Genomic DNA, 19,092 nt, shown 5'->3' on the forward strand with positions numbered 1-19,092 from the left:
AGTAACCACCAGCCCACTTTAAATGTGTGACATTGGCTTGTAGCATCTATTATATTAGTTCGACTAGACTACTCTCAGTACGTTTAATAATGTAGGGATATTATGCCTTTATGTCTTTCATAAAACCACTTTCTTTAAGTGTGTAATTAGAAATGAAACATACAGTACTTCCTGCTCTCTTGTCTTCTCCTCGGCTTGTTTCTGATTCTCTGCAGTGTATTATTGTTGTGTGTCAGCGTGGGGTAACACACTGCAGTGAGACGTGCTGAGGGGCGTGAAGGATGGCATTCATTAAAACTCACATCCAGCCCCCATCTGGTGGTGAATAGGGAATCCTCTGAGGGGCGGGGCGGAGCGGGGGGTGGGGGGTAGAGCCCTCCCTCGGCACGTGCCTAATCCGCTCCAGCCCGTCCCCGCGTCTGGCAGGAGGGCCCCTCCGCACACCTGTGTCCCACTTACAGGATGATCAGTGGCCCCCGTCACCAGGCATGCACCGAGGACCAGACATTCAGGCTTTCATTTGGGTGGTTTTTTTCAGTGTAGCTTTGAGGACATTATTGGAAACTAATGTACTGAGTTGTGTGAAATGTTGGTGCCGCTTCTGGAGGATAAAATAAGTTCACATCGTCCTCTCAGGACATCCCGTAAAAACTGCCCTGTCAGACAGTCTGGTGCTGTGGTTGCAGACACACTACTGTTTTTTTACACAGGATGTAAAAAGAGGGAGAGGGTCGAGATGTGGGGAAACAAGGCAGAACAAAAGAAAGTAGAGCTGCAGTTAGTCCATTATGAGATTAATCATGAGATGCTACCCTTTCAGTAAGGTGAATCTAAGTTGTAGCTGTTTTATGGTCAAATAATGGTAGGAGATTTAAAGACAATTTAATCTTCGAAATATTTTCCCTTATCTGCAAACTCTGTCATCATTGTATCCAGATTTCGAAGCAAAGGACTCCCAGTAATGAGGATATTGTGTAAAATCTTATCAGCACTCATCCTTTGTCTGTGAGCGATACGAGCATGATATGAGCATGTTGTAGAGCGGAGGGTATGAAGCTGTCAGCGTAATGTGATATGGGGGAGGGGAGATGGTAGGACCTGTGATAGATTACCTCACATGCAACTGTAGGAGACCAGTTCTGTGGAGAAAACACAATTGGATGTAGCAATCTGCCTCCTCTCCCTCTGATCGTGGAAGATGCAATTCTCCCTCTGAACATGGCGGGACTGAGAATGCAGCCCTTATATGGCATCACGGTTCTCCTGCCTCAGTACGGTTGATCAGTAGCTTGGTGCTTATAAATGTAGAAACAAAATAATGATTCTTCATATTCGTTGTGGCTTTTTGGAGCTCAACAAGATTGACACTATTAGCATATCACAAAAGGATTGTTGTACTTCCCAAAATGAGAGTCTTAAGTAGAAGTGGAAAACAAGAGATCTTTGAAATAAATCACTATAGATAGATCACTGGCAGTGGATGGACAGAGGCGTAAAACATGTCTGGTGAGACTGACTGATTTTGGGTCCAAGCTCTACATTAATAAAGCTATTAGGGAGGAGGAGGAGTGTATACATTCAATTGCCCCGAGGTAGTGAAATGTCATGCCATGGGGTGCCATAAAACAGTAATTACTTCAATACTGCTTTGAATTTTTGGGCTCTAATTACTAGATCACTTTGCATATGAGGGGGTTGCATTTCAGCAATTCAAAGGATATTCCTGCAGCAGTGTGGCGAGGACGCTGTGTACATGTTGGGCTGCAGACTGGAGAAGAGAGAAGGGATCAGGAGGATAATTGCAAGCAGGCAGAGTCCCAGGGGAGGAGTGCAACCCCGTCATCAAACACTCATTCGGGCTGGGCCTCATCCCGTTACAGTCCCCCAGGAGCCAAACTGCACCTGCCCCACTGACTGACAACTACTCAATCCCCCTTCACTTGCCCTCAGGATTACACAAACAGCACCAAAAGCCTCCCAGTGACTAAGTCTGATGCTGCACAAACAACTGCAGGTAGAGGATAGAGGCAGGTTCATGCAGAGAGGAATCCCACCTATGAATGAAATGTCGACACACACATTTTGTCCAATTACCAAGCGCCCCAACAGGCACGTCACCGGAGCAACAGCCATGACCGCCCCGGCTGGTTAGGCATGAGAAAACATGTTCCACGTGGCTGGTGACACAATTGTGTTTTCTGTCAAATTAACATGTGCACCGAGGAGTAGCCGGCGGAAAGCGTTAATGGTTTCCCTCCTCAGCCGGGGAGATAATCGGACAGGAGAAACCGAGATTTATTATAATTGCTGCCACGGGAAGTGTTTCAGACATGGAGCCGCTTCCTGTGATCGAAGCATCAGTGGACACAGAGCCAGAGTACTGAACACATTAAATTGATTCAGACTGTCCATCATGTGCATAAAACTGACGGTCAACACGTTAACCCCCGCCAACAAACTTCATGCCTGTCTATCATTTCTCCTGAGGAGAGAGGGGGGCTCGAAGTTGCAAGAGGCTGCTGCCTGCTTATATTAACCCTGGCCTACAGTCAGAGGAAAGTGGACAACCTATCAAATGTAATGGTCACCAGTTGGTCACATTGAAATAATGAGGACCTTCATGAAGTTGGTCAGACCTCTAATGATGGACTGCTCTCAGATCTGCTCCATATGACTCATTCCCACCTGCAGAGGCTGGAAGACACGTTCAGTCTTTGATTTATCCAGGAAAGTCCTTCCTGCTGTAAGGATGAACGTGGATGTATGGACGCCATGCTTTCCTGAATTATTTACCACCTCACTAACAGGCTGCACTTTGTCGATATCCAGGGCGTCGTGTTTGACAAACTGCAGAGCTGCAAAGAGGCGCCACAGACTGTTTCATCACCTTTTTTGTACACTCTGTACAGCTCTGACTTCAGATTGAACTGTGAGTCATAAAACCTCACAGTTCTGTCACGACTCCCTGGATGTGGAGTTTGGGGCTTGGAGCTGTATATAACATGTTAAGTATTGTATATAAGCATCTGTGCATAGTACCAATATATAATTTCCTCTATACATATGGGATCTAGAAATTACAATCCCACTATAAAGCTTGTAATATGCACTACATATTTCATATTGTATTTTTCTATATTATATCCTACCATTTTGCCTTTCATCGACCTTCCTTGTCCTTTTGCTGAATTCAAGATGTCATTAGAAGCATTTTTGTTTTAAAAGTCCAATATGCTCTAGAGTTAAACAGTATTGATTTGTCACGATTTAATGCAGGAGCCAGGTCAATAGTTGAATATGTTACATGTTACTACTTGACCTCTGCGGTGTGGAGGAGGACACACTGAGGAAAACAGGGTGGGTTTAATATCGCCACAGTTGATTATCAAAATGCGTGTTTGTTTCAGTTAGGCCTCCGATCCTTATTTTTTCTCTACAAGTGAGAGAGGTGTGAGATGCTGCTGACAAGTTTAACAGGCTGATCACACTTTGTGCAGCTACACAACACCTCTCCATCTACACTGCATATCAAGTCAGGACTCTTTGGGAAGACAGACAATGATCCTGGTGTTAGGGATGTACACTCCAGTAATAGCTCTAACATTGCTATTGCCTTTTACCAATTACCAAGCTACAGGGTCCAATACTCTCCCCTGGACTCCAGAGACCTCAGTCATTGATTTACTAATGAGAAATTTGGAGAGAATTGGAGATGCATTGCACTGATTGGAGGAGATGGTTAACTGGTGTGGTAGTCTGGATCCCATCTCTGAGGATTGCCTTTAAAATAAGGTTTTACAGTACATCCAGTTGTGGAGGAAAGTATTTAGATAGTTAACTTAAGTCAAGGTAAAAATATCACACTGTAAAAAATTATAGTATAAGATCTTAATTAATAAATAGTACTTATGTAAATATAAATATCATCAGGAAAAGTTAAGTATTAAAAGTAAGCAATGCAGATAAATGTCCCCTGTGACTGTTAAACTAGATTATTTTTCCTCATCAATCATCCTTTTTTTTACTAGTTGAGGAAGAGCCCATTTTCATTATTGATCAATCAACCTTTTACACCTTTTACAAAGATTATTCAGCCAGCAGTTCAAACTTAAACAACACGGATGTTCTATCAACTAAAGAAAAAGGCCCAAAATATAAATACAAATGTTATTAAAATTATTTTAAGAAAAATGACCAAATCTTCACATTTGAGAAGTTGGAACCATTAAATATTTCAAATAAAAAAATGACTTAAACTATAATCATTGTCATATTGAGTAGCTCTCCACCTCTAAGCAGATCACATCAACACACAAGGTGAAAAGATGACGAGGAAAGACCAAAACATGACTTTTGGTAACTTTCTTTTTTATAAAATGACATGAGTATTTTTTACAACACTTTTGACATCAACATACCTCTTCATTAAACACAATATTAGAAGCCATAAAATCACATTTAGCTGTTTACATAAACTTTAGGCACAAAGCCGTAATAGCATATTTTGGTCATCTTAAACATTCTTAAATATTCATATATTTTTAAAGATCCTTGCAGATTTCATACAACAAATGAAGAAAGTGTTCAATATTAAATAAAGTCAGGTGGAAGAGCCATCTATTAACTCATGTGGTCCACTCAAACGTGACAATATTAAAGTGTCAGCAAAGTAATTTTGGTGACGATGAGAACAACCAAGAAACATCAAGAGATCACAACACCCTGGTCGTTCACATACATTACTGCATTCCTCGTGTCAAGATGCAACAATATGTCCTGCATCATGAGCACTAAAGCTGGATTCTCCAGACACTGGTAATTTGTTAAAACACACACCTTAATGTTCAGCATCACATGACTCCAAAACAATTACAGTTAGATACAGCAAGCTAGTGTCACATTACAAAACAGGATGTGATGGGTGGCGGCTGGTACACAGAATTTATTGCAGTGCACACCAAACATCAATAAACAATATCTTCTGAGCAATCGCCTTAAACACTTTTTTGATTTGTCTCACATCACGACTGGCACCTGATTATGAAAGTTCATTTTCTTATTTATAATGGCAGAAGACTTATCTAAGAACAAAGCATTGAGCCGGATGAGGACTATCAAGGACAGTGAGGCTGCTGCATCGGAAAACATTGATCTGAGCAAATTCATGCAAACAAACACACACTAAAACTCTACGGATCAACTTCACTCACGCAATTTTTGTCTTATAGTGTATTACAGGCCTCGCCCGACGAGAGGGAGACCTTTTTTGCAAGCAGACATCTCCCTGAAAAGGTACTGTCCATGAAAAATATGGCCTTTTTATATTAATGTTAACACAGATCAACGACCCAAAATTCACAATAGTCTCACAGAAACAGTATACAGGTATATACAGTACATAAAACACACTTGACAAACAGAATATAATCTTGTTCTAGAATACCTAAAGTTTCAGTGCAATCAGAGTGGTTTTTCAGAGAAAGACCCTATATGATGGTCAGCTGCAGTGTCATCTGGCTCATGTTGTTCAAGTAGATTGATGAGGTTTGGGTGCCTAAGGAGAAGTACAACATAGGCCTGCAGCTCTCTGTGCTCTCTGTATAGTGAAGCCCTATAGTAGGTAGATGTAATGAGAGACATGTGGTCATCTAATGAGGATTGTTCTGCATTGCAATTTACTACTCCTTTACATTGGCTTTTTGAAACTAGTTACCATTTTACTTGAATACACAGAATGGATTTAGATATCTAAGATAATGTTGTGCAATCTGTGATGGAGAGTCAGACTCACCACATCTGGCGGCTCTAAGAGTAGCCGCGCTCGGAATATATCTTTCCGGCCGGCTCCTGCACATACTCCTCCGTCTTATCCCAGTCCGACACCCACCCTCCGTTGAGCTGCGAGGTGGCCCCGTAGCTTTTAGCGGGGCCCCCCATGGCGCCGTAGCTCTGCGTGGTGTCTCCCGTCTCTTCGGCCAGCTCGTCCTCATCAATGAAGCCACACTTCTCATCGCTGGTTTCTTCAGGGTCGGCCCATGGCTGCTTCTCCCCAGATGCAAAGATCCCATAGAACACCACTCCCCCATAATGCACCAGGGCAGCAATGAGGAAGACGTACTGCCACTCGTCCCGGGTCTAAAGACAAAACAGTTGAGTCATTTCTGAAAACGTGTTTCTGTCGAGCAGTGGATCTATTATACTGTTTTTCTATCTGTTATCTGTTAGTGCTACAGCCAAATGTAAGGAAGAGATTCCACCAATACTTAACTCGATAGCATGTCTGCATGTAAGGGAGGAAACTTATACAAAATGTACACCACCCCAAATTGATCATGTTGTTGATAGTGCTACAGATGCGCTGCGAATAAAATTAGACTCTGTTGCTCCTTTGAAAAAGAAGAAAATAAAACAACATAGATTAGCTCCATGGCATAATGCCGAAACCCGCAAAATAAAGCAAAAGTCGAGACAACTTGAAAGGATATGGCGTTCCACTAAACTTGACAAATCTCGTTTAATTTGGCATATTACTCTCAATGAATATAAGAAAGCACTGCGTAAAGCGAGAGCAGCCTACTACTCTTCATTAATAGATGAGAATAAGAATATGCAAGATTTCTTTTCAGCACTGTAGCCACAGCTCGATTGAGCCTTCTATTCCCATAGCACTCAGTAGTAATGATTGTATGTGCTTTTTTAACGATAAAATTGTTACTCTTAGAAACAAAATTAATGACCTCTTGCCTTTGACCAGTATAGTGTTATCAACAGCTCCCGGAAACGTAAGTTCTAATATTACACTAGATAGTAAACTAGAATGCTTTTCAGCCATAAACCTTGAACAATTAAATTCAATGATTCTCTCTTCTAAACCATCAACGTGTATGTTAGACCCAATTCCAACTAAGCTGTTGAAGGATGTTTTTCCATTAATTAGCACTTCTTTATTAAATATTATGAATATGTCTTTATTATCAGGCTATGTTCCACAATCATTCAAAGTAGCAGTGATAAAACCGCTTCTTAAAAAGCACAACCTCGATCCAGAGGTTTTAGCCAATTATAGACCTATTTCTAATCTTCCGTTCCTCTCAACAATTCTTGAGAAAGCGGTCGCAAAACAGTTGTGTGATTACTTAAAAAACAATGATTTATTTGAAGATTTTCAGTCTGGCTTTAGAACACATCATAGCACAGAGACTGCTCTGGTTAAAGTCACAAATGACATTCTAATAGCCTCTGACAAGGGACGTGTCTCTATTCTTGTTTTGCTCGATCTCAGTGCTGCATTTGATACTATCGACCATGATATCTTATTGCAAAGACTAGAGCACTTAGTTGGCATACAGGGATCTGCTTTAGGCTGGTTTAGGTCCTATCTATCTGAACGCTCTCAGTTTGTACGTGTCAACGATGAATCTTCCATGCAAACCAAAGTTAGCCATGGAGTGCCACAGGGCTCAGTGCTCGGACCTATTTTGTTCACATTATATATGCTTCCGTTAGGCAATATTATAAGGAATCATTCTGTACATTTTCATTGTTATGCGGATGATACTCAACTATATTTATCAATCAAGCCTGATGAAATTAATCATCTAAATAAAATTCAAGACTGCCTCAAGGACTTAAAAACGTGGATGACCTTAAACTTTTTGATGTTAAACACGACCAAAACTGAAGTTATTGTACTTGGCCCGAAGAATCTACGAAATAAATTATCTAAGGATATACTAACTATGGATGGCATTAATTTGGCCTCCAGTGAGACTGTAAGGAATCTTGGTGTTATATTTGATCAGGATTTATCCTTTAACGCCCACATAAAATCAATTTCAAGGACCGCCTACTTCCATCTACGTAACATTGCAAAAATCAGGCATATCTTGCCTCAAAACGATGCAGATAAACTAGTCCATGCATTTGTTACTTCAAGGCTGGATTATTGTAACTCTTTATTATCAGGGTGTACCAAGAAGTCAGTCAAGTCGCTTCAGCTGATTCAAAATGCTGCAGCTCGTGTACTAACCAGAGTTAGGAAAAGGGACCACATTACTCCTGTTCTGGCTGCCTTACACTGGCTCCCTATAGAACACAGGATATCATTTAAAATTCTTCTTCTCGCCTACAAAGCCCTTAATGGGCAGGCGCCATCTTACCTTAAAGAACTCATTATACCCTACTGTCCTACTAGGGCATTGCGTTCCAAGAATGCAGGGTTGTTGGTTGTTCCTAGAGTCTCTAAAAGTACAATGGGAGCCAGAGCCTTTTCTTATCAAGCTCCACATTTGTGGAATCAGCTTCCAGTTTGTGTTCGGGCGGCAGACACCCTATCCGTTTTTAAGAGTGCGCTTAAGACCTTCCTTTTTGATAAAGCTTTAGGGCTGATTAGATTCAGCCCCTAGTTTTGCTGATATAGGCTTAGTTTGTCGGGGGAGATCTTACTTCTTCCTTCTCTCTGTCTATACCTGTGTACTCTCATGGTCCGATTAACCCAGCTTCCCCAAATTTCTTTCTTTTTGGTGTCTATATACGCCGGGATCTGGAGTCATGGATGATCCTGCGCTTCTGTGTCCTGCATCGCGAGCCCTGGATCTTGAATCGTGGCTGTGGTCCTGGATCATAGGTCCTGGATGGATATCCTCGTGGATTCATCTTCCTATTATACACACATGCATTTCCAAACATTTGGACTACCTATGTTGCAAATGTATTATCTTTTCAATTTACACACGGCATCTATTGCACGTCTGTCCGTCCTGGGAGAGGGATCCCTCCTCTGTTGCTCTCCCTGAGGTTTCTCCCATTTTTCCCTTTAAACTGTGGGTTTTCTTCGGAAGTTTTCCCTTGTACGATGTGAGGGTCTAAGGACAGAGGGTGTCGTATTGTCATACTGATATTTTGTACAAACTGTAAAGTCCACTGAGACAAATGTAACATTTGTGATATTGGGCTATATAAATAAACATTGATTGATTGATTGATTTTTCATTACTTTATTATAGGTCTCATATATATACAAAACATGTCTCTGAAGTGTTTGGCTCGAAATACCAAACAGCTCATTCATTGTAGCATCCCATAAGCCCCTCTGTTTCAGCCCTGTTTCAAAAGTGCTGATTCTGTCTTTTATGACATTATAAAGTGGCCAAAATCTGATCAGCTCATTTTAAGACAGGTTTTTATATAAATGGATCAGGACAAAAAGAGAGTGAATATTTTTTCCTGAAACTTTCAAAATTTCTTTACACAGAGGGGACACGTGTTTATGTATAAAAGACAGGAAAAAGGGGATTTTGCATAATGGATGATTCACATAACAGATTCCTGTATCTGTCTGTGCTCATCCCACTGGTTGAGTGAGTATTTGGACACATTTAAAGTCATGCATCCGATCTGAGTTTAGCTACATCTGAATAAAAAAATCTGATGATGGTTGTGAGGTTGCCAAGCAACTGTTAATATCAAATATCATATGTCAAATTTCATCAAACTACTCCCACTCAGTCCTGATAAAGCTGGACTCTGAGTGTTAAACCCTCACCCTTACACACCCCCCATTTTCCCTCTGCTGGTCTATGGCCTTGTAGAGGGTAACGGGGTACAGAGTCGCTTATATAAGCGGGGGAGTGCATCTGACGAAGAGATAGGTTGTTGTGCTCCCTATCTCTGTTTCTTATCCTATATCTAATAGAACTGCTCGGGTCTTGATAGATTGAGTGGGGAAGTTCATGAGATCTTTCTAGAGGGTTATCAAGAATAACTTTTATCCAATGACCTTTTCCCTCTCTGTCTGTGTATTCTCTTGTTCCGATTAACCCAGCCAAATCTTTTTTCTTGTTTTGTATCTATATCTACGCCGGGATCTGGAGTCGAGGCTGATCCTCTTGCTGTAGTCCTGTGTCTTGGATCCTCTATCTTGAGTTCTGGATTAAGTTGTGGACTTCGGGTCGTGGCTGAACCTGTCTCTGCGGTCCTGCCTTGGGTCTCGTCATGCTGCTTCCCTGATGGCTTCCACAGGATTGTAGCTGACATCTTCGTAGATTCATCTTCTTATTACAGACACATGCATTTCCTAACATTCGGTCTATATGCTGTAAAATGTATTATCTCTTCGATTTAAACACGGCATCTATTGCACGTCTGTCCGTCCTGGGAGAGGGATCCCTCCTCTGTTGCTCTCTCTGAGGTTTCTCCCATTTTTTCCCCCTTAAACTGTGGGTTTTCTCTGGAAGTTTTTCCTTGTACGATGTGAGGGTCTACGGACAGAGGGTGTTGTTTTTCTCATACTGATATTCTGAACAATCTGTGCTGTTGTATTTGCTGTAAAGTGTCTCTACTGTAGGCTATTTTTATTATATGTACAGCACTTTGGCTCGACCAAAAATCGTTTATAAATGTGCTATATAAATACAACTTGATTTGATGTGATTAAAGACACAGTGGTGTGAAAACAAATGTAATGCAATCCTGTCTAACTTGTCTCACATGATAGAAGGGGGGGATTTTAAAGTAGGCTTTATTAATTGTACAAAATGCCTCTCTTTTCTTTTTCAGTTTTACAACATAAACTACTATTTACTACTATAAAAAAAACCTCGACATTAAACCACTTTTCAGTTCAAATCTGAATAAACATTCACTTCACTGTACGACTAATGAATGGCTCACCTTGTTCTTTGTCATGGCTCCCACGATCAGAGGGCAGACCATCCCTGACAGAGTCCCCACCCCGTTGGATATTCCCATGAGGATGCTGGCATAGCGAGGAGCGATGTCCAGATGGTTGACGTTGAAACCTAGGCAAAATAAAACAGGTATTTTAAGTTTTTGGCTATTTTCAACAACACAAAGTAATTAGAACTATAATCCATTTAGCTTTGAGACTCACCTGATATTGCAAATCCACTAAAACCCACCGCTAGAACTAAGAAAGAGATGGCCACCCCCTTACTGTGAGAAAACCCGACCACCAACAAGAAAGTGGCCTCCATACCAAACCCTAGAAACAACAAGAAGAGAGTTCAACGATCAGGAACACCTTTATAATTGTATGGTAACAGACAGAGCTGATTATCAATGCCTTACCTCCGCAGTTCATGATCTTTCGGACCATGGTGGTGGACATGATGTTGTGAGTCCGCAGGTAGTCGGCTAACATGCCTCCTAACGGCACGATGATGGTCATGACCAAGTGAGGGAGCGCTGACACTATTCCAACCTGAGAACCCATCAAACACTTTGTATGAAGCAAATGTGACAACTACAGAGAAACTGTCAAAACAAAAGTGATTCTTCTTTCTATTCTCGGACCCAATCTTTGTGTCCGTTTCAACCTCTGACTGCAGCATCACATCTGAGCAATAATTCACCTGCAGTAATCACAGCAGCCCGTCCTGAGCCACATTACATCCGCCAAACCATCATGCATCACACTCTCCAGCGAGGGTACAGATTACACTCATTTACTCATGGACAGCAGGTTCAGAAATGTACCTAAGCCCTTTCCTTTTCAATAGGTTATTCAAATGTTACGAGATTTAAAATATTAAGAGTTGATGAGAATAATATTTTTGTCACATTAACCAAGCTAAAGTATCATTCTTTTGGATTTCTGTTTCTGATTTCTGGTTTCTTATAGCTCTGTTTTGGTCCACACCAACTTCTACCTAATGCTTTACTATGTTCAGTTTACTGTGTCTATCTGCAGTTTGGTGTTGACCCTATAGCGGCCTTTAGAGTTTTAACACTGAAAACAGATACCTAAAGAGAGTGAACCGAAGCTGCACAGTTGTAGGACGGACAAACAATGAGCTAAAACTCATAGAGCTCTGTAAATTCAAAGAGCAGTCCCTTTAATATGTGTGTTCCTTCTGCAACCTAATTTAATCCCAATATGAATTAACACTTCTCAAAATCTAGAGTAACTTTTGTTTTGTTTGAACATCAGAATATATACTCCATGGCAGAATAAGACAGATCGTCATTAGCATCAAAAACATTCTAAATTTGCATTTTATACCAATTGAACTGCCCCTGAAAGCAATTCATATGTTAGACAATCTTAGTTTGTAATCTTGATGTTAAAAAAAAGTTTTTTCCTGAGACCAAGCATTATTAGGGATTTGTTTACCTTGCTGATTTCAAATCCAAACACTTCTTCAAAGTATGCAGGCTGGCTGATGAGGAGCAGATAAAAGGTCCAGCTCCTGCAGAAGTTGGCCACGATGATTGCATAGACGGGCATGGAAGTGAAGAACTTCTTCCAGGGGGTCTTGAATTTCTGTTTAAACAAACAGAGAATCAGCTGGGCGTACAGCAAGTGGATTGTTGGTACAAATGAATGAATACAGTTTGAGATCTCACCTCCATCGCTCCCATCAGCTGTGCACTTTCCCCGATGCTCTCCTCGATGTAGCGGCGCTCCTCGGTGGTGATGGTCGGGTGCTCCGCTGGGCTCTCATAGGACACCAAGACCCAGAAAATGTACCAAAATATCCCAAAGCATCCTGAACAGATCATTAGTCAGTCATTACATGCTGTGCAGCCAAACATTACTCAGGGCTTCAGTTATAATGGAGAACCCAAAGTCAGCAAAGACACCAAATATCTGTAATAATGATGAACAACATATCTAAATATGAGTCTTGGATTTAAATATTTCACTCACACTTATTTTCTTCAAATTGATTATCCATATTGTAAGTGTATTATGTTGATCTATCATGTACACACAACATCTATTGCACATATGTCTGTCATAGGAGAGGGATGCCTGCTCTGTTGCTCTTCTGGATGTGTCTTCAGTTTTTTAGCCTGTTATGGTTTTTTATGGGGGAATTTCTTTAGTTGAAGCAAGGGTCTAAAAACAGGCAAATGTGTGTATTGTGATATTGCACTTTACAAATAATATTCAAACCTTAAATATAGAATTAAAATGAGGAATATATTGTAAAGCTAGACAGGATGTAACTGACAGTGTTTCTGGCTGCATGGGACAGCAATTGACAATTATGGGATAATAGCTGCTATAATATAGGGACACAGCCTGCCTGTCATACCAGACCCTGTAAATCTCTAACAGCAGAACTCCTGAAGCTATTGGAGTTCAAAAAGATGTAAAATGTTTTTGTGCTTTTAATACAGTTACACTCACCATACACATAGAAGACAGAGGACCAGCCAGTGTACTGCACCAGGATCCCCGCCAGAGGCATGGCTATCACTGCACCAGCATAGGATCCTGAACAAGAGAAAAACATTACGACCAGGCAGAATCTGATCCGGGTGTTTATTCAGAGAGCAGCGTTGTCCCAGTTTATGGTGACAAATGTGTTCAGTACATGTTTGCATACATTTCAGGGGCAATATTTTGTAAGTGTATAAGGTAACATGATGAGTTAATCTATAAGGAGAAAACAGAAATATGACGATATGTGTAGACTTTTTACCAGCGAAGGAGATGGTTGCCAGACGACTTCTCTCCAGCGGTGGAGCCCATTTACTCCAGATCCCGTGGCAGGCTGGGTAAGTCACTCCCTGCACGAAGACAATGATATTACAGTCACAGTCTGAACACACAGAGATCATTTTATATTAATATGTCTTAATCAATCTGAGGCAACTCATCTTTCTGTATCAATATATTCTACATCTATTTTTCCACTTTCATTCAATAGAATTGACATAATAAAACTGATTCTGCCTGATTGACGTGGTCCGTTCTCATTTGCCAAAGACAAATTGTAGTTAATAATAACAAACAAACTGACATGCATTGCAGCTGACCTTTCTAATAGAGACTAATGGGTTAGGTGTGAGTCAGTGCAGACTCAGGATGACTGCCCACTTCGGGGGGGGGGAAACCTGAGTCGCGCCTATTAAATCTTCATTATGCACTAAGTGGCATACAATCAACTATTGATAGACACAAATTGCTGGGGCTTGCTGTGGGAGACACCCTGAAATGCTAATGTTTAATTTGCAGTAATAAGTCGATGGGTGCTGAACGCAGGCGGCTCCCTCTCTATGGTCATGAGCTGCTATTGAAGCGCCAGCACGCAGCAAAACAGAATCACAAAGGAGGATGACCTTCAGTCTGATAATAGCCTCCCTCCATGAAATATTTTCTTGTCTGTTGAGTTGTGGGAGCCGCCCGAATCGAGGGCTTTTTATCTCTTTTGTTCTGTGTGTTTCTATGTGAACATGGAGCTATTTAGGCCAGGTAAACCAACACACATAAGCCCTGCTATTCATTATATTCTGTTAGCTTTGTGTGGACTAATATGATAATTGTATACAGTATAATGACATGAATCTTTTTCATAATGGGCTTCATTTTCCAGTGCAAATTTAAATAGAGAGCCAGGGAGTTTATTGTGAACAAGAGGATTTCTGTAAAGTGTGGTCAAATACAGAATGTCAGGACAATTTCATTAGGGGTCGAATTTGGCTCTCAGCTTGATAATGAGGCATCAGTTTCGAGTATTTTAAAGGTCAGGATCTGATGTGCAAACTGTGTATCCGTACCTCCACCAACCCTTGTAATATCCTCACAAAGATTACACATCCATAGTGCGTCCGGGCGGCAGAGGGAATGAACATGTTCAGGATGGATGTCAGCACAATGGCAGCCCCGAAAACCCTGGATAAACATTGTGTAGGGATTATTTGTCAGAATATTATCAAAACAACACCAACACATTCATTCGAAATACATGGCAGCAGTATTGATTCAGACACTTCAAAAACAATAAAACATCAGATATGCAATACATAAACATACGCTGTTCTACTGTATGATACTTTACTACAAGCAAAAAACACTGCTGAGGAAGATGGATCCTAATTGGATGCTACACACACACACACACACACACACACACACACACACACACACACACACACACACACACACACCACACACACACACACACACACACAACACACACACACACACACACACACACACACACACACACACACACACACACACACACACCACACACACACACACCACACACACAGGCAGGCAGTTATTCAGTTTCCAGGGCAGTGAGGACAGGAGGTGTTTGCAGCAGAAGGCTCAGCTGACTTGGCATGATGAAGCTTTTCAAAGATTTGCATCTTATTTTGGCTCCATTTCCCTCATGAGAAATATAAATGTCATATTATCTATATGTACAAGGCCTTATACTGGACCTTTGGTTACCTTTTTAAAGCATCAATATTATAACATGATTTTGCATCAGGTATTTTACAGATTGTTGTTAAAATGTGGTTTTTCTTCTACATTTTTCTTACATATACATTTCCCTTTTTTGCATTCTGTTCCTTGTCTAATTGTAGCTGACGAATCATCTGTTGGTAAAATAATGGGAGAGGGTGGATAATGCCATTGAAATCATTCTACAACCATTACTTAGACCCACATTTCACACTTTGGCTGGTGCGGTTGCCATGCCTCTGAACATAAAGGATTAGACACGGTGGTCCCATGGGAGCTCATTAACACGAGGAGGCACGCCTGGTGGGCATCAGCCAAATCCCCTGTAAGGTCAGACTCCTCCCGTCAAACCATCAGATATCCAAATATTACACCTACATTTTCATTGTAAATTTCAATAATCGTTCATTTATACAACAAGAAAAACTTGTATTTAGAAATCTATTTCCTCATACAAGTGTCTATCGTAGATTTGTTTCCAGATATCGCTTGCAGTTACCTGTTGGCAGCCAGTCTTGAGGAGATATATCCTCCTGGTATCTGAGTCACTATGTAGCCCCAGAAAAACGATCCATGAATCATCCCCACGGTCTCTGGGTCCCAGTTGAATTTCGCTTTCTTTCACACAAAAAACATACATAATTCATTTAATTTAAATGAAGAGATTTTAAATCTTTGAAGAGACAACATTTTATATAACATGATCGATCAACGAATTAAAGCACAACAGTATCAACTTTTGAAAACATTAAAAAAGGAAAGGCAACATACATCTTCTAAATAAAACATAATAGGCTTAGCACAATAAATACAAAGTAAAAGCAAATGCTCAATGGAGGCTCTCCAGGGTAGTTTAACCCTCCTCTTGGGTTTGAGTAATCTAACCGATTTACTCTTGTAAACTGTGTTACACCGTCGATGGTGTTCTTACAAAAATGACCGCCATAGAAAATGAATGGGTAACCCCAATCAGAAAGTAGCCTACACTAATACAAATCCACAAAATGGTTTTTTTGGAATACATTTTCAGTGTCTATTCTTTGCACTGCAGCTATTAATATACACCAGTCTGAGACACTGTTCACAGCTTTATAGGGTGTTAAATAGCATTTGGTGATGATTAATATTTTTTATTTTAATGTAAGAGCAGTTAAAACAGACCGGGAACACCAAATTAAGGGGGAGAGACGAACACGACATAATATCATGAGTCTATTGGCTGTGGCCCTCATCTTAATAAATATGTGGAGTGGAGGGGCGGGGTTTTCAGGCACCTCTAAAATGATGATCTTGCCGTCCTGGTGGATCGTGCTGTTATTGACCATGCTAACGATGGCCACACCCAGGTTACACCGGATACCGAAGGAGATGCAGAAGCCCATGCCGCTCAGCATAGCGATGATGTATCTGCGCGGGGCCCCAAAGCACGTGCAGTCACACAGGGGGGTCTTCCTCTCCTGCTCCTCGGTGGGTCTCCCATCCTCCGTCAGCTCGATGCCCTCAGTGGTCTGCTGACGCTTTTCCAACCGCCTGCACGACACGTTTATAAATGTTGACATTTGGATTTATGAAATCAAACATCCATGCACGTTCAGCTGCATTTAAAGGAGCTATAACTATCCAAATGGAAATGTGTGATTTCGTTGATTTTCTGCGAAAAAACACACTATTAATACAAATGCATTAATTCATATGCCTCTTAGGACGTTTGCATCTTGGAAATAAGCTTGCATTTTTACTCTGTGCTCTTGTAACGAAAAGCCTTTACAATGTCACATTTTCTGCATTGAATTTGGCTCAGGCCCCTCAAAGCCTGCTCCCTTTTACACGAACTATACCTTTTTTCGTTTCGTGCGGAAATTCTCAATGATTCTGTCAAATAAATACTTGTTGGCAAACGAGGAAAGAATAACCTTCATACCGCATTGCAGCATTATCAGCATCCTCGTTGTTTAGAGTTAATTTCTCCCTTTTATTTTATTAATTAGATCTTAAAAATGTGGCTTTGGCTTTCCGATTTGGCTTTCAATGCAAATGTGTACGAATAATTATAAGGTTCATTTAGAAAAACTAAACATTGAAATGTGAAGGCCTCATCCAGTTAAATACCAGGCCTGCTCCATCTTAAATGAAACGAATAGATTTTTTTTGTAATGCTTCCGTCACGTTTTTGTGTTGCAGTATGGAATCAAGTTCAACGACAGAAAGACATTCAAAGATTTAAAAAACAAAACTGTGTGAGCCTGCACAAGTGTTCATAGGCATATTTTATAAAAGGTACGTGTTTCCAGATGATTTGTGTAAAAAACCCGCATTTTTCGGCTTAATGTTCAACCGAAAGGAATTGTATTCGCATTTCCCATCAGAGTGAATAAATAATTCAATATAATATGTGTGAAAACGTCACCCTGCTTCCTGACCGTGATTTTAAATTAAAAATGTTTGCTTTGCAGTCTGATTTTTGCTTTGGATTACATTCCATTTATGTCCTTCTGACACTATAAATAATAAAGTGAGTCAATTGATATGAAGTCAATCGATCTTGGATTAATACACATGGATACATAAGGTAATAGATATCCTCCGACCTTGTGTCACGACTCGCTCGGTTTCATTAATTATTAAAAAAAAACACCCACAGCAGCTGGTGGAGGGGATCATCCTCCAGGGAAATATCTGATCCTTAAATATTCGGGCCACACGACCCTGCCTTTAGCATCCTGTCCGTGATTCATCTCATAAAGAAGAGATTTCCCTCTTGATTTCATTGTAAAAGAGCAATAGGCTTATTTAAATCCAGTGCAGATGTTACGCTTGATTTTAACATCTGGGTATTTTTCTATTTTATAACAGATATAATTCTCATGATTAAATTAGAAATTGGGAATGTATTCGCCTTACCTGTAAATCTTTCCCAGGGCCTTTCCTGCGATCTGTTTTATTCCCTCCTTAGTGGTAGGGGCAGGTTTCTCCATGCCAGGCTCCATATCCAAAATATCTTTAAAAATCTACAATACTATAACAAATGGAAGAGCTGCTTAATGAGCATATTGTTAAACAAATAATCCAAATAACATGCTGTCTTTCAAGCAGAAAACGTCTCGATGTCCTGAAAAGATGAGCAGGAAAATGGAGAAAGATGAGGGAACACGTTCAGTCGGAAAGGGCTGGTTTCACAGTCACAAAACAGCAGTCAAATAAGTCCGTTTCTGCCTTGCGCAATGTTAATCCATGCAGAGCCATTTTAAGATCCAGCCAGCGATAAGAAAACAGCAACACAGAAAATGAAAAGTTGGATTATTTTGTGAGTATTCTTTGAGAAATCGAGATGGGAAAAGTGGACAATCTTCAGTATGTGCACGTCGGTGGAGCTCTGGTCTAATCTGAGGTGAGGATCTCCGGTGAGGCAGCAGCCGGTTCAGCACCGCGGACAGCACACAGCTCCTCCACCTGTCAGCAGCTCCGCGCAGCGCCCCTCCTCCTGCCGCTTCTCTCCCCTAATTCAATTACTAGCCTACTTAAAAAAATGGAAGTTAAAGGCGATAATTACCACTTATACAACCACTGTCATTCACAACATGTTTAACTGAATTAAAAACTATTCAGGATGAGAGCACTTGCTGCAGCAGGCACTGAACAATGATCCCCTCCTCCCTCCATATCCGGCTGATTCTCGGTTTTGTGTTTGATTTACTCTCACATTGTAAAATTTAGGGAAGCATTGCAAAGCTTTAATTTCACTAAATTGAATAAACGGAGTATTGTATTGTTGCTCACGTAATGAAAGAAAGACACGCTATTCACATGCATGTTCAGCCTAGCCTACAGTAGGCTATATGAAATCAACCACGCAGAGGCAGTGTTGT

General features: G+C 40.8%; 1 protein-coding gene across 1 annotated transcript; it reads right to left on the bottom strand.

The window, feature by feature from the left end:
- Positions 1-4,347: 4,347 nt before the first annotated feature.
- Positions 4,348-18,872, bottom strand: slc17a6a (solute carrier family 17 member 6a). The gene is made up of 12 exons (XM_034204695.1): positions 18,128-18,872; positions 16,501-16,756; positions 15,726-15,844; positions 14,530-14,644; positions 13,452-13,539; positions 13,157-13,243; positions 12,367-12,509; positions 12,134-12,283; positions 11,089-11,221; positions 10,892-11,002; positions 10,672-10,799; positions 4,348-6,135 (listed from the first exon to the last, which is right to left on the bottom strand). The coding sequence occupies exons 1-12, from the start codon at positions 18,211-18,213 to the stop codon at positions 5,806-5,808; spliced, it is 1,746 nt and encodes a 581-aa protein (XP_034060586.1). The 5' UTR covers positions 18,214-18,872; the 3' UTR covers positions 4,348-5,805.
- Positions 18,873-19,092: the final 220 nt, after the last annotated feature.

The sequence above is a fragment of the Gymnodraco acuticeps genome, unplaced genomic scaffold (genome assembly GCF_902827175.1).
Source record: "Gymnodraco acuticeps unplaced genomic scaffold, fGymAcu1.1, whole genome shotgun sequence".
Classification (NCBI taxonomy): domain Eukaryota; kingdom Metazoa; phylum Chordata; class Actinopteri; order Perciformes; family Bathydraconidae; genus Gymnodraco; species Gymnodraco acuticeps.